Source organism: Pristis pectinata, chromosome 5 (assembly GCF_009764475.1).
Source record: "Pristis pectinata isolate sPriPec2 chromosome 5, sPriPec2.1.pri, whole genome shotgun sequence".
Lineage (NCBI taxonomy): Eukaryota > Metazoa > Chordata > Chondrichthyes > Rhinopristiformes > Pristidae > Pristis > Pristis pectinata.
This window is the reverse complement of record NC_067409.1, coordinates 767,857-781,980: the sequence shown is the minus strand read 5'-3', so window position 1 is coordinate 781,980 and position 14,124 is coordinate 767,857. Positions and strand designations below refer to the sequence as shown.

The 14,124-nt window shown below is 53.7% G+C and overlaps 1 protein-coding gene across 1 annotated transcript in view; it reads right to left on the bottom strand.

Annotated features, from left to right (window-relative positions):
- The window catches only part of scrib (scribble planar cell polarity protein), a 138,698-nt gene extending 125,674 nt beyond the window's left edge, over positions 1-13,024 (bottom strand). The window contains exon 1 of the mRNA XM_052016028.1: positions 12,866-13,024. Within this exon, the coding sequence (XP_051871988.1) occupies positions 12,866-13,024 (159 nt within the window). The remainder of the gene's footprint in view (positions 1-12,865) is intronic.
- Positions 13,025-14,124: the final 1,100 nt, after the last annotated feature.

Sequence of the window (14,124 nt, the reverse complement as noted above, 5' to 3'; positions counted from 1 at the left end):
CTCAGTCCACTTCACCAACACATCATTATCACCCTGTAGCTCAAGACCACCCTCCACACTGTCAACAACTGCAGCAACCTTTGTGTCACCTGCAAACCTACTGATCATGCCTGCTACATCCACATCCAAATCATTCACATGTATTAGACATCAAAGACCAGTTACAGGCATCCAATCACAAAACACCCTCTACCATCACCCTCGATCACTTATTGCCAAAACAATTTTGGATCCAATTTGACAACGGACCCTGGATCACATGGGCCTAACAGCTTGGACCAGTCTCCCATGTGGAACCTTGTCGAAGGCGGTCCTGGCGGATCTCCTCTGCACTCTCTCTATTGCAACCACAACTCCCCTGTAGTGTGGAAACCAGAACTGCACACAATACTCTAAATGCGGGCTAACTGGAACATGACATCCCAAATCTTGTACTCAATACCTCAGCCTATGAAGGCAAACATACCAAGCGCCTTTTTCACTACCCTATCCACCAGTACCTCCATTTTCAGGGAGCTTTGGACTTGCATCCCAAGGACTCTCTGCACATTAATGCTTCTAAGGTACCTACCATGTGTCATAGAGTCATACAGCACAGAAACAGGCCCTTTGGCCCACTGGGTCCATGCCGACCAAGGTTCCCACCTGAGCTAGTCCCATTTGCCCGCACTTGGCCCATATCCCTCAAAACCTTTCCAATCCACGTACCTGTCCAAGTACCTTTTAAGTGTTATTAATATTCCTGCCTCACCACTTCCTCTGGGCAGCTCGTTCCAAACACTGACCACCCTCTAGGTGAAAATGTTGCCCCTCTGATCCCTATTAATCTCTCCCCTCTCACCTTAACCTCTGCCCTCTAGTTCTTGATTTCCCAACCCCGGGAAAAAGACTGTGCACATTCACCCCATCTATACTCCTCATGGTTTATACACCTCTGTAAGATCAACCCTCATTCTCCTATAAGCCAATGAAAACAGTCCCAACCTGCTCAACCTCTCTCCATAACTCAATCCCTCGAGTCCCAGCAACATCCCTGCAAATCTCCTCTGCACACTTTCCAGCTTATTGGCACCTTTCCTATAGCAGGGTGACCAAAACGGAACACAATATTCCAAATGCAGCCTCACGAACCTCTTGTACAACTGTAACATAACATCCCAACTTGTATACTCAATGCCCTGACTGATGGAGGCCAGCGTGCCAAAAGCCTTCTTCACCAGCCTGTCTGCCTGTGACGCTACTTTCAAGGAACCATGTACTTGTACTCCCAGGTCCCTCTGTTCTACAACAGCCCCCAGGGTCCTACCATTCATTGTGAAAGTCCTACCCTCATTTGTCTTCCAAAATGCAACACCTGGCACTATCCAAATTAAACTCCATTTGCCATTCCTCAGCCCACTTACCCCAGCTGATCAAGCACCCTCTGTAACAGAACATCCCAAGAGAGCTTCATCTGGTAATTGTTTATACCACAATACAGTGAGCTGTAGTTTCCATGCCATCTAGACAGATCATTCCATACACAAGTATGGGATAGTACAGAAGGAAGCAATGCCCCCAGAACACTCTACGCAAAAGATGCATTTCACCGTGTTTCAACGTACATGTGACTAATAAAGATATCTTATCTTATGAATGCAGAGTACACTGTTACAGTTACAGTGCAGTACCATAGACAAATAGTGTGCAAGGGACACGACGAGGGTAGATTGAGAGATCAAGAGTTCATCTTTAAGCACATTGGACAAGACATCTGTTCAATTGTCTTATAACAGCGGGATAGAAGCTGTCCTCGAGCCTCATGGTAAGTGTTCTCAAGCTTTTATATCTTCTGCCTGATGGAAGTGGGGAGAAGAGAGAATTTCCGGGGTGGGAGCAGGAAGTATAGAGTCCATGGAGGAGAGGCTGGTTTACTCAATAGAATGGGTTATGTTCACAACTTTCTGCAATTTCTTGAAGTCTTGGGCAGAGCAGTTGCACACCACGCTGTGACGCATCCGGATAGGATGCTTTCTATGGTGCACCAGTAAAAATTGGTGAAGGTCATTGGAAACATGCTGATTTCCTTAGCCTTCTGTGGAAGTAGAGGTGCTGGGGAGTTTTCTTGGCCATAGCGTCCATGTGATTGGACCAGGACAAGTTGTTGCTGACATTTACACGTAGGGGCTTAGGTTTAGATGCATTACCTCACACATCGCAAGAAGCTGCAGAGAGTTGTGGACACAGTTCAGCACATCACGGAAACCAGCCTCCCCTCCATGGACTCTGTCTGCACTTCTCACTGCCTTGGTAATGCAACCAACATAATCAAGGACCCCATGCACTCCAGACATTCTCTCCTTCCCATTGGGCAGAATATATAAAAGCACGTACCACCAGGCTCAAGGGCAGCTTCTATCCTGCTGTTATAAGACTGTTGAACAGTTCCCTAGTATGATAAGATGGACTCTTGACCTCACGATCTACCTCATTGTGACCATGCAGCTTATTGTCTGCGTGCACTGCACTCTCTGTAACACTTTGTTCTGCATTCTGTTATCGTTTTCCCTTATACTACCTCAATGTACTGATGTGACGAAATGATCTGTATGGATGGCATGCAAAACAAAGTTTTTCACTGTACCTCAGGACATGTGACAATAATAAACCAATTTACTTGTCTGGATTAAATTGCATCTGCCACCACTCCACCCAACTTTCCAGCTGATCTACGTTCCACTGTATCTTTAAACAAACTTCTTTATTTTCTAGAACTCCACCAAACTTTTGGACCATCTGCAAACTTACTAACCATCCAAGTCATTTCCATAGATCACAAACACACCACAAACACACCACACAGGCACAGGAGTGTAATCTGATCTGACCCGTCACATGATGTCTCTTTATCAGAGAAATTCCCTTTCGTTCCTGTTGCCCCCCCCCCCCCCCCCCCATCTTCCCGGCTGCCTGGACAAACTTGTTTTTCTCAGTTCTGACGAAAGGTTCCTCACCTCAAACGTTAACTGTTTCTCCCTCCACAGGTACTGCCTGACCTGCTGAGATTTGCCAGCATTTGCACTTTCTGATTTTCATGGAATGGCAGAAGCGAACAGTACAGAAACAGACCCTTCAGCCCACCTCGTCCATGCCAACCCACACTAATCCCATTAGCCTGCATTCCATCCGTATCTCTCTTAACCTTGACCAACACACAAGGCGCTGGAGGAACTCAATAGGTCAGGCAGCATCTATGGAGGGAAATGGACGTCATCTCTCCAAACCTTTCCCATCAAAGTACAAGTCCAACTGGGTTTTAACCCGAAACCTTGACAGTTCCTCGGGATTACTACCTGTGCCACACGACAGTGAGTATAGGAATAGAATGAGGTGGAGGATAAATGCGTGGCTGAGGGATTGGAGCAGGGGGCAGGGATTCAGATTTCTGGATCATTGGGACCGTCTTTTGGAACAGGTGTGACCTGTACAAAAGGGATGGGTTGCACTTGAATCCCAGGGGGATCAATATCTTGGCGGGAAAGGTTTGCTGAGGCTACTGGCGAGAATTTAAACTAGAATTGTTGGGGGGTGGGAACCGAAGAGACTGGGGAAGAGGCGGTTGGCTCTCAGATTGAGAAAGCTTGTAGACAGAGCGAGAGGGAGGATAGGCAGGTGATAGAGAAGGGACACGCTCAGACCGACGGTTTGAGATGTGTCTATTTTAAGGCAAAGAGTATTGTGAACAAAGCGGATGAACTTAGAGCACGGATCAGTACTTGGAGCTATGATTGGTGGACATTATGGAGACTTGGATGGCTCAGGGACAGGAATGGTTACTTCAAGTGCCGGGGTTTAGATGTTTCAGAAAGGACAGGGAGGGAGGCAAAAGAGGTGGGGGTGTGGCACTGTTGATCAGAGATAGAGTCACGGCTGCAGAAAAGGTGGATGTCATGGAGTGACTGTCTACGGGGTCTCTGTGGGTGGAGGTTAGGAACAGGAAGGGGTCAATAACTTTTCTGGGTGTTTTTTATAGGCCGACCAATAGTAACAGGGATATCAAGGAGCAGATAGGGAAACAGATCCTGGAAAGGTGTGAGAATAACAGAGTTGTTGTGATGGGAGATTTTAATTTTCCAAATATCGATTGGCATCTCCCTAGAGCAAGGGGTTTAGATGGGGTGGAGTTTGTTAGGTGTGTTCAGGAAGGTTTCTTGACACAATATGTAGATAAGCCTACAAGGGGAGAGACTGTACTTGATCTGGTATTGTGAAATGAACCTGGTCAGGTGTTAGATCTCTCAGTGGGAGAGCATTTTGGAGATAGAATTATGATCACTATCTCCTTTACAATAGCATTGGAGAGTTCCAATGAGGCCGGGAAGTTACGGTAGGGTACAGGAACCGTGGTGTACAAAAGCTGTAATAAATCTAGTCAAGAAGAAAAGAAAAGCTTACAAAAGGTTCAGAGAGCTAGGTTAAGTATAAGTATAAGGCTAACAGGAAGGAGCTTAAGAAGGAAATTAGGACAGCCAGAAGGGGCCATGAGAAGGCCATGGCGGGCAGGATCAAGGAAACCCCAAGGCATTCTACAGGTATGTGGAGAGCAAGAGGATGAGACGTGAAAGAATAGGACCTATCAAGTGTAACAGTGGGAAAGTGTGTGTGGATCTGGAGGAAATGGCAGAGGTGCTTAATGAACACTTTACTTCAATATTCACTATGGAAAAGGATCTTGGTGATTGTAGTGATGACTTGCAGCAGACTGAAAAGCTTAACTAGATATTAAGAAAAAGGATGTGCTGGAGCTTTTGGAAAGCGCTAAGTTGGATAAGTCGCCGGGACCGGATGAGATGTACCCCAGGCTACTGTGGGAGGTGAGGGAGGAGATTGCTGAGTCTCTGGCGATGATCTTTGCATCATCAATGGGGATGGGAGAGATTCCGGAGGAGTGGAGGGTTGCGGATGTTGTTCCTTTATTCAAGAAAGGGAGTAGAGATAGCCCAGGTAATTATAGACCAGTGAGTCTTACTTCAGTGGTTGGTAAGCTGATGGAGGAGATCCTGAGAGGCAGGATTTATGAACATTTGGAGAGGTATAATATGACTAGAAATAGTCAGCATGGCTTTGTCAAGGGCAGGTCCTGCCTTACAAGCCTGGCTGAATTTCTTTGAGGATGTAACTAAACACATTGATGAAGGAAGAGCAGTAGATGTAGTGTATATGGATTTCAGCAAGGCGTTTGATAAGGTACCCTATGCAAGGCTTATTGAGAAAGTAAGGAGGCATGGGATCCAAGGATACATTGCTTTGTGGATCCAGAACTGGCTTGCCCACAGAAAGCAAAGAGTGGTTGCTGACGGGTCGCATTCTGCATGGAGGTTGATGACCAGTGGTGTGCCTCAGGGATCTGTTCTGGGACCCTTACTCTTCGTGATTTTTATAAATGACCTGGATAAGGAAGTGGAGGGTGGGTTAGTAAGTTTGCTGATGACACAAAGGTTGGAAGTGTTGTGGATAGTGTGGAGGGCTGTCAGAGGTTACAGCGGGACATAGATAGGATGCAAAACTGGGCTGAGAAGTGGCAGATGCAGTTCAACCCAGATAAGTGTGAAGTGGTTCATTTTGGTAGGTCAAATATGATGGCAGAATATAGTATTAATGGTAAGACTCTTGGCAGTGTGGAGGATCAGAGGGATTGGGGTCCGAGTCCATAGACCGCTCAAAGCAGCTGCACAGGTTGACTCTGTAGTTAAGAAGACATACGGTGTATTGTTCTTCATCAATTGTGGAATTGAATTTAGAAGCAGAGAGGTATTGTTGCAGCTATATAGGACCCCGGTCAGACCCCACTTGGAGTACTGTGCTCAGTTCTGGTCACCTCACTACAGGAAGGATGTGGAAGCCATAGAGTGCAGAAGAGATTTACAAGGATGTTGCCTGGATTGGGAAGCATGCCTTATGAAAACAGGTTGAGTGAACTTGGCCTTTTCTCCTTGGAGCGACAGAAGATGAGAGGTGACCTGATAGAGGTGTATAAGATGATGAGAGGCATTGATCGTGTGGATAGTCAGAGGCTCTTTCCCAGGGCTGAAATCGTGGCCACAAGAGGATACAGGTTTAAGATGCTGGGGAGTAGGTACAAAGGAGATGTCAGGGGTAAGTTTTTTTTACTCAGAGAGTGGTGAGTGTGTGGAATGGGCTGCCGGAAACGGTGGAGGCAGATACAATAAGGTCGTTTAAGAGACTTTTGGGGAGGTACATGGAGCTTAGGAAAATAGAGGGCTATGTGTAAGTCTAGTAATTTCTAAGGTAGGGACATGTTGGGCACAGCTTTGTAGGCCAAAGGGCCTGAATTATGCTGTAGGTTTTCTGTTTCCTCCCCCCCATCCCCCCTACCAGATGCTGCTCGACCTGCTGACTGCAGATTGTCTGCTGCTCCAGATGCCAGCAGCTGCAGTCTCGTGTCTACATAAGTGTAGCAGTTAGCATAAAGCTTTACAGCGCCAGCGACCCAGGTTCAATTCCAGCTGCTCTCTGTAAGGAGTTTGTACATTCTCCCCATGTCTGCGTGAGTTTCCTCCAGTTTCCCCCCACATTCCAAAGATGTACGGGTTAGGAAGTTGTGGGCATGCTATGTTGGTGCCCGAAGCATGGCGACACTTGCGGGCTGCCCCCAGAACACTCTATGCAAAGATGCATTTCACTGTGTGTTTCGATGTACATGTGACTAATATCTATCCATCTATCAAATTCCAAGTGTGTTGTGTCCCATAATTCCAAGCACCCTCATCTCCAAACTCCAAGACCTGGGACTCAACACCTCCCTTCGCAAATGGATCCTTGACTTCCTGCCAACAGACCACAATCAGGAAGGATAGGCAGCAACACCTCTGGCCCGACTATTCTCAACACTGGTGCCCCACAAGGCTGCGTCCTCAGCCCTCTGCTCCCTATACACTCATGACTGCATGGCCAGAATCTGGTCTAATTCCATCTGCAAGCTTGCAGATGACACCACCGTAGTGGACCCAATCTCAAATAGGAGATAGAGAGCCTAGTAACATGGTGTCATGACAACAAGTTTTCCCTCAATGTCAGCAAAACAAAAGAGCTGATCATTGACTTCAGGAAGGGGGGGGGCGGTGTACATGCTCCTGTCTATATCAGTGATACTGAGGTGGAGACGGTTGAGTGTTTCAAGTTCCGAGGAGTAAACATCACCAATAGCCTGTCCGGGTCCAATCACGAAGACACCATGGCCAAGAAAGCTCACCAGCACCTCTAGTTCTCAGGATGCTAAAGAAATTCAGCATGTCCCCGTCGACCCTTACCAATTTTTATCAATGCACCATAGAAAGCATCCTACCTGGATGCATCATGGCTTGGTATGGCAACTGCTTGAAACCACAGCTTCCAAATTGTAGAGAGTTGTGGACACATCTCAGCACATCGTGAAAAGAAACCCCCTCTGTGGACTCTGCCTACACCTCGCTGCCTCGATAATGCAGCCAGCATAATCAAAGACCCCTCGGACCTCAAATATTCTCTCTTCTCCCCATTGGACGGAAGATACAAAAGCCTGAAAGCACATACCACCAGGCTCAAGGACAGCTTCTGTCCTGCTGACTATTGAACAATCCCCTAGTACGATAAGATGGACTCTTGACCTCACAATCTACCTCACTGTGGCCTTGAACCTTACTGTCTACCTGTACTTTCTCTGTAACTGTAACACTTCATTCTGCATTCTGTTACTGTTTTCCCTTGTTCTACCTCAATGTACTAATGTGATGAAATGATCTGTATGGATGGCGTGCAAGACAAAGATTTTCACTGTACCTCGGTACATGTGACAATAATAAACCACTTTACCAATTTATATACTCAAATGACCTTTAAATGTAATTGTATCTTTTTATATCACAGTCACAGAATTACATAGCATGGAAACAGCCCTTCACCCAACTCATCAATGCTGCCCAATGTGCCTACCTGCCCTGGTGTCATTTGCATGTGTTTGGCCCATCTCCCTCTAAACTTTTCTTATCCATGCACCTGTCTGGCTGTCTTTTAAATGTTGTAGTTGTACCCGCCCCTACCACCCCCAATGCCTCCTAACACTCCGGTACCTGACATTTACTCTTATGTTTTACCAGAATGTGACCGCCCATTTTTGGCTCACTTTACCTTATCTTACCGGGGTAGTCGGTCCACAACCTGCCCATTCACAAGAGGCTTAACGTGCTGCTAACTGCTCCCATTAAACCATCTGACTCATCCCATCAGAAACACTTGCTTTGTTCCACACATCCCTCCCCCACCTTCCCTCCGACTTAACATTCTGATGAAGGGTGTGTGGACTGTTTCTCTTCCCACAGTGGTTGCTGAGGTTTTCAAGAATTTTAAGATTCCCAGCATCTACAGTGATTTTTTTGATTTTCAGGGAGTCTGAGAGTTGGGAACACCTATGGCTCAGCACGGAAACAGGCCATCCAACCTAACGTCGGTTCCTTGCAGACCGAGACAGGAGACGTTATATAAGAGGAACAAGAAAGCAGAGACATTTCACGTCAGTCATCATGGAAAACACAGAAAGCAGCCTCGCAGCTCCAGTGACTTTAACAGGTCCACTCTTGGCCAGACCCCATCAGTCAAAAACTGGAGCAGTCACATACAGACGTGGCAACAAGATCAGGTCAGAGGCAAGTGGTCTTGGAGTTTTCACCAGCTACAAGGTACATCAGGACGATGATGGAATACTCTCCATCTCCCTGGACAGGTGCAGCACCAACACCATCCAGAACTAAGCAGCCCACTTGACTGGCATGCCATTCAGCACTTTAAACAATCACTTCCTCCACCATCAGTACATCGTGGCTGAAGATGGGTGAGAAGGTTCTGACCTGCTACTGCAGCAGCCTTCTCCCAGCCTGGGTAAGTTGGTGCCAGGGCCGTGCCTTCAATGTCCAATGCAACCCTCAGCTCTGCATTAAATCTTTCCCCTCTCACTTTAAACCTATAGCCTCTAGTTGTAGGCTCACCTACCCTGGGGAAAAGCCTGTGCCCGTCCATCTTGTCTACGCCCCTCGTGGCTATACAAACCTCTATAAGGTCACCCCTCAGCCTTTGCTGCTCCAGAGAAACAGTCTCAGCCTGTCCAGTCTGCCCCTATAACACAAGCCCTGCAGTACCCAGCAACATCTTTGTGAATCTTTGCTGCACCCTCTCCAGCTTAATTATAACCTTCCAATACTGTGGTGACCAGAACTGCACACAAATTCCAGCTGTAGTCTCACCAATGCCCTAGACAGCTGTACCATGATGTCCCAACGTGATGTACGAAGTCCAGTCTTGATGACATATTTAGAATATATGAACACTATATTCAGCATCTCCACAGCCTACTGTGGAGAAGAATTCCATGGGGTCACCACCTTCTGAGTGAAAATAACTTTCCTCAGCTCAGTCCGCTCCAAGTGCGGCCTAATCAAAGTTTTATGTAGGAGGTTGGTGGATTTCTTCTGGGGCAACAGTAAACACTGGGTCCCGGCTGTGGTTCTGAGTCTCCTGATCAGGGAGGGTGGTCAGTCACCGGCGTGAGTCCGTACCTAGGTGGTAACTCTCCGCCTCAGGACCCTGCAGAGATACTTGTACACTGAGCATGTGCTGTTGATGCATTTTTTTCTGCCAGGGACACTGCCTTCTCCCAACATTTATGGTCAGTGCCTGGACCAATGAAGGCAAGTGTGCTGTATGCAGTCTTTACCACCCTATCTACTTACATCTCTCCCCTGTCGCCTGAACCTATACTCTTTTAGACATTACCTGCTTCCATTTCTCACGTTATTAAGTCCTTGCAAGAATCATCCTCAGCTACTCCTCCCCACAGGTAAAGAGCTCCTCCCGTGAACAGCAGTCAGATTCTGCCCAACAAGAGAGATCCTCTCCACGTAAATCCAATAAACCTCCAGCGGTGCCAACACTGAACCAGGGTTTCTCAGACTTTGCAAAAGCCTTCAACAGCAAAAAGGAACCAAGGCTCCTTCTCCACGGCTGTGCTCAAAGATTCACCGTCCTATGCCTGAGCCTCTCTGACAAACTCAATACAGGCCCTATCCCAGTGCAGATTGGGGTCAGCAAAACTTCTCAATCGCCCTGCCTGCAGCCCCACTCCCCCACACACCCCCCCGCAGCCCCACTCCCCCACACCCCCCGTCAGCCCCACTCCCTCGCCCCCCCCGCAGCCCCACTCCCTCACGCACCCCTCGCCCCCCCCGCAGCCCCACTCCCTCACGCACCCCTCCCCCCCGCAGCCCCACTCCCTCACGCACCCCTCCCCCCCGCAGCCCCACTCCCTCACGCACCCCTCCCCCCCGCAGCCCCACTCCCTCCCGCACCCCTCCCCCCGCAGCCCCACTCCCTCACGCACCCCTCCCCCCCGCAGCCCCACTCCCTCACGCACCCCTCCCCCCCGCAGCCCCACTCCCTCACCCACCCCACCCCCCCCGCAGCCCCACGCCCTCACGCACCCCACCCCCCCCGCAGCCCCACTCCCTCACGCACCCCTCCCCCCCCGCAGCCCCACTCCCTCACGCACCCCTCCCCCCCCGCAGCCCCACCCCCTCACACACACCCCCTCACACACACCCCCCGCAGCCCCACTTCCTCACACACCCCTCCCCCCCGCAGCCCCACTTCCTCACACACCCCTCCCCCCCGCAGCCCCACTCCCTCACACACCCCCCCGCAGCCCCACTCCCTCACACACCCCTCCCCCCGCAGCCCCACTCCCTCACACACCCCTCCCCCCCGCAGCCCCACTCCCTCACACACCCTCCCCCCCGCAGCCCCACCCCCCCGCAGCCCCACTCCCTCACACACCCCCCCCGCAGCCCCACTCCCTCACACACACCCCTCCCCCCCGCAGCCCCACTCCCTCACGCACCCCTCCCCCCCGCAGCCCCACTCCCTCCCTCACCCCCCCCGCAGCCCCACTCCCTCACGCACCCCTCCCCCCCGCAGCCCCACTCCCTCCCTCACCCCCCCGCAGCCCCACTCCCTCACACACCCCCCCCACAGCCCCACTCCCTCACACACCCCTCCCCCCCGCAGCCCCACCCCCCCCGCAGCCCCACTCCCTCACACACCCCTCCCCCCGCAGCCCCACTCCCTCACGCACCCCACCCCCTCACGCACCCCACCCCCCCGCAGCCCCACTCCCTCACACACCCCCCCGCAGCCCCACTCCCTCACACCCCTCCCCCCCGCAGCCCCACTCCCTCACGCACCCCCCCCGCAGCCCCACTCCCTCACACACCCCTCCCCCCCGCAGCCCCACTCCCTCACGCACCCCCCCGCAGCCCCACTCCCTCACGCACCCCCCCGCAGCCCCACTCCCTCACGCACCCCCCCCGCAGCCCCACTCCCTCACACACACCCCTCCCCCCCGCAGCCCCACTCCCTCACGCACCCCTCCCCCCCGCAGCCCCACTCCCTCCCTCACCCCCCCGCAGCCCCACTCCCTCACACACCCCCCCCCACAGCCCCACTCCCTCACACACACCCCCCCCACAGCCCCACTCCCTCACGCACCCCTCCCCCCCGCAGCCCCACTCCCTCACACACACCCCTCCCCCCGCAGCCCCACTCCCTCACACACCCCCCCCCACAGCCCCACTCCCTCACACACCCCCCCCCGCAGCCCCACTCCCTCACACACACCCTCCCCCCCGCAGCCCCACTCCCTCCCTCACCCCCCCGCAGCCCCACTCCCTCCCTCACCCCCCCGCAGCCCCACTCCCTCCCACACCCCCCCCCCCGCAGCCCCACTCCTTCACACACACCCCCCCCCGCAGCCCCACTCCCTCACACACCCCCCCCCGCAGCCCCACTCCCTCACACACCCCCCCCCCACAGCCCCACTCCCTCACACACACCCCCCCCCACAGCCCCACTCCCTCACACACCCCCCCCCGCAGCCCCACTCCCTCACACACACACCCCCCCCCACAGCCCCACTCCCTCCCTCACCCCCCCGCAGCCCCACTCCCTCACACACACCCCCCCCCACAGCCCCACTCCCTCCCTCACCCCCCCACAGCCCCACTCCCTCCCTCACCCCCCCACAGCCCCACTCCCTCCCTCACCCCCCCACAGCCCCACTCCCTCACACACCCCCCCCCCGCAGCCCCACTCCCTCACACACCCCCCCCCCGCAGCCCCACTCCCTCACACACACCCCCCCCCACAGCCCCACTCCCTCACACACCCCCCCCCCGCAGCCCCACTCCCTCACACACACACCCCCCCCACAGCCCCACTCCCTCCCTCACCCCCCCGCAGCCCCACTCCCTCACACACCCCCCCCCGCAGCCCCACTCCCTCACACACCCCCCCCCCCACAGCCCCACTCCCTCACACACCCCCCCCCCCCCAGCCCCACTCCCTCACACACCCCCCCCCGCAGCCCCACTCCCTCACGCACCCCTCCCCCCCGCAGCCCCACTCCCTCACACACACACCCCCCCCCACAGCCCCACTCCCTCCCTCACCCCCCCACAGCCCCACTCCCTCCCTCACCCCCCCACAGCCCCACTCCCTCCCTCACCCCCCCACAGCCCCACTCCCTCCCTCACCCCCCCACAGCCCCACTCCCTCACACACACCCCCGCAGCCCCACTCCCTCACACCCCCCCCCGCAGCCCCACCCCCCCCCCCCTCAGGTGCTCACTCACTGGGCAGAGTTTGGATCCCTGACCCCGAACACACCCTCCCCGTCCCGCACCGATCTGAGGCAGAGCCCGGCTCCACGGCGGAGCCACCTGCCCTGGGCCTACCTCCCCCCTGCCCGGGCCCTCCCCCGGCCCGGCCCCCGGGCCCGGCCTACCTTGGGCAGCTCCCGCAGCTGGTTGGAGTCGAGCAGCAGCTCCTCCAGGCTGCGGCTGTAGCGGTAGATCTCCTCGGGGACGCCGCTGAGGGAGCAGTGGCGCCGGTCCACCGCCTCGATGTGCCGGTTGCAGCGCCACAGGGGGATGCAGCGCAGCATGGCGGCTGCCGGGGGCCGGGCCCGCTCCGCTCCGCAGCCTCGGCCTGTCCCAGGGCCTGGGCCGGGCCCGCTCCGCTCCGCAGCCTCGGCCTGTCCCGCACTCCCACCCGGCGCTCCCGCTCCCGCTCCGGCCGCCGTCTCACACGCTGCGTGGCCCATGACCTCATCGCGCACACGCGTCACGACGCCAGACCCCCCCCCAACTGCCATCTTTGTGCTGGGCATCGGCGCCGGGTTACTGGAGGGCGCCATGTTTGTGCCTGGCAGCGGCTGCCAGGGCGAACCGGAGACGCGCCTCCACACCCCCGCGTTACGGCCGTTCGGGTACGGAAATTCGTCCTTACAGAATCCTCGCATGACGATCCAACCCCCTCCCCACACACCAAAACTGTTGAGATAGGACGTTGAAATCGCTCTCGCAGAACAAACAAACACAAAAGTTTATTTTTTTTCATCGCGCGTTTTTGACGAATGCGTAAATAACGCGGCTTCGCGATACGGAAACGCGTGATACGCACCGGTTTCTCGGACTGCGATGTCTTTCTCCCAACGTAGAAATGTCGGATAGTACAGGGCGGAGCTCTAAGGCGAGAGGGGCAGGTTTAAAGGAGATGTGCAGCTTTAGACAGAGTGGTAAATGCTGGAGTTTAGACACAGGCGGGGGAGGGAGGGATGTGGACCATGTGAAGGCAGATGGGATTAGTTTAAATTAGCATCAAAGTCTGCACGGACACTGTGGGCCGAAGGGCCTGTTGTTCTGTGTTCTCATCTCTATCTGAAACTACACTCCCCACTTCTAGTTACGCCGATTTGGTGAACTATTCTCTCAACGTCCACTCTGTCATCTCCCTCAGAATACAAAGGCAACCTCTCATCCTGGTCTCACAAATATAATGTCACCAAGCCAATTGTTTCCTTAAATCGGGAAATCAAACTATCCTGATATGATTGGTTGCAAGCTGCTCTCTGCAGATCTACTCGTTACCCTCACCGCATGATCTACCTTGTTGTGACCTTGCACCTTATTGCACTGCACTCTCTGTAGCTGTGACACTTTACTCTGTACTGTTATTGTTTTTACCTGTACTACATCAGTGCAC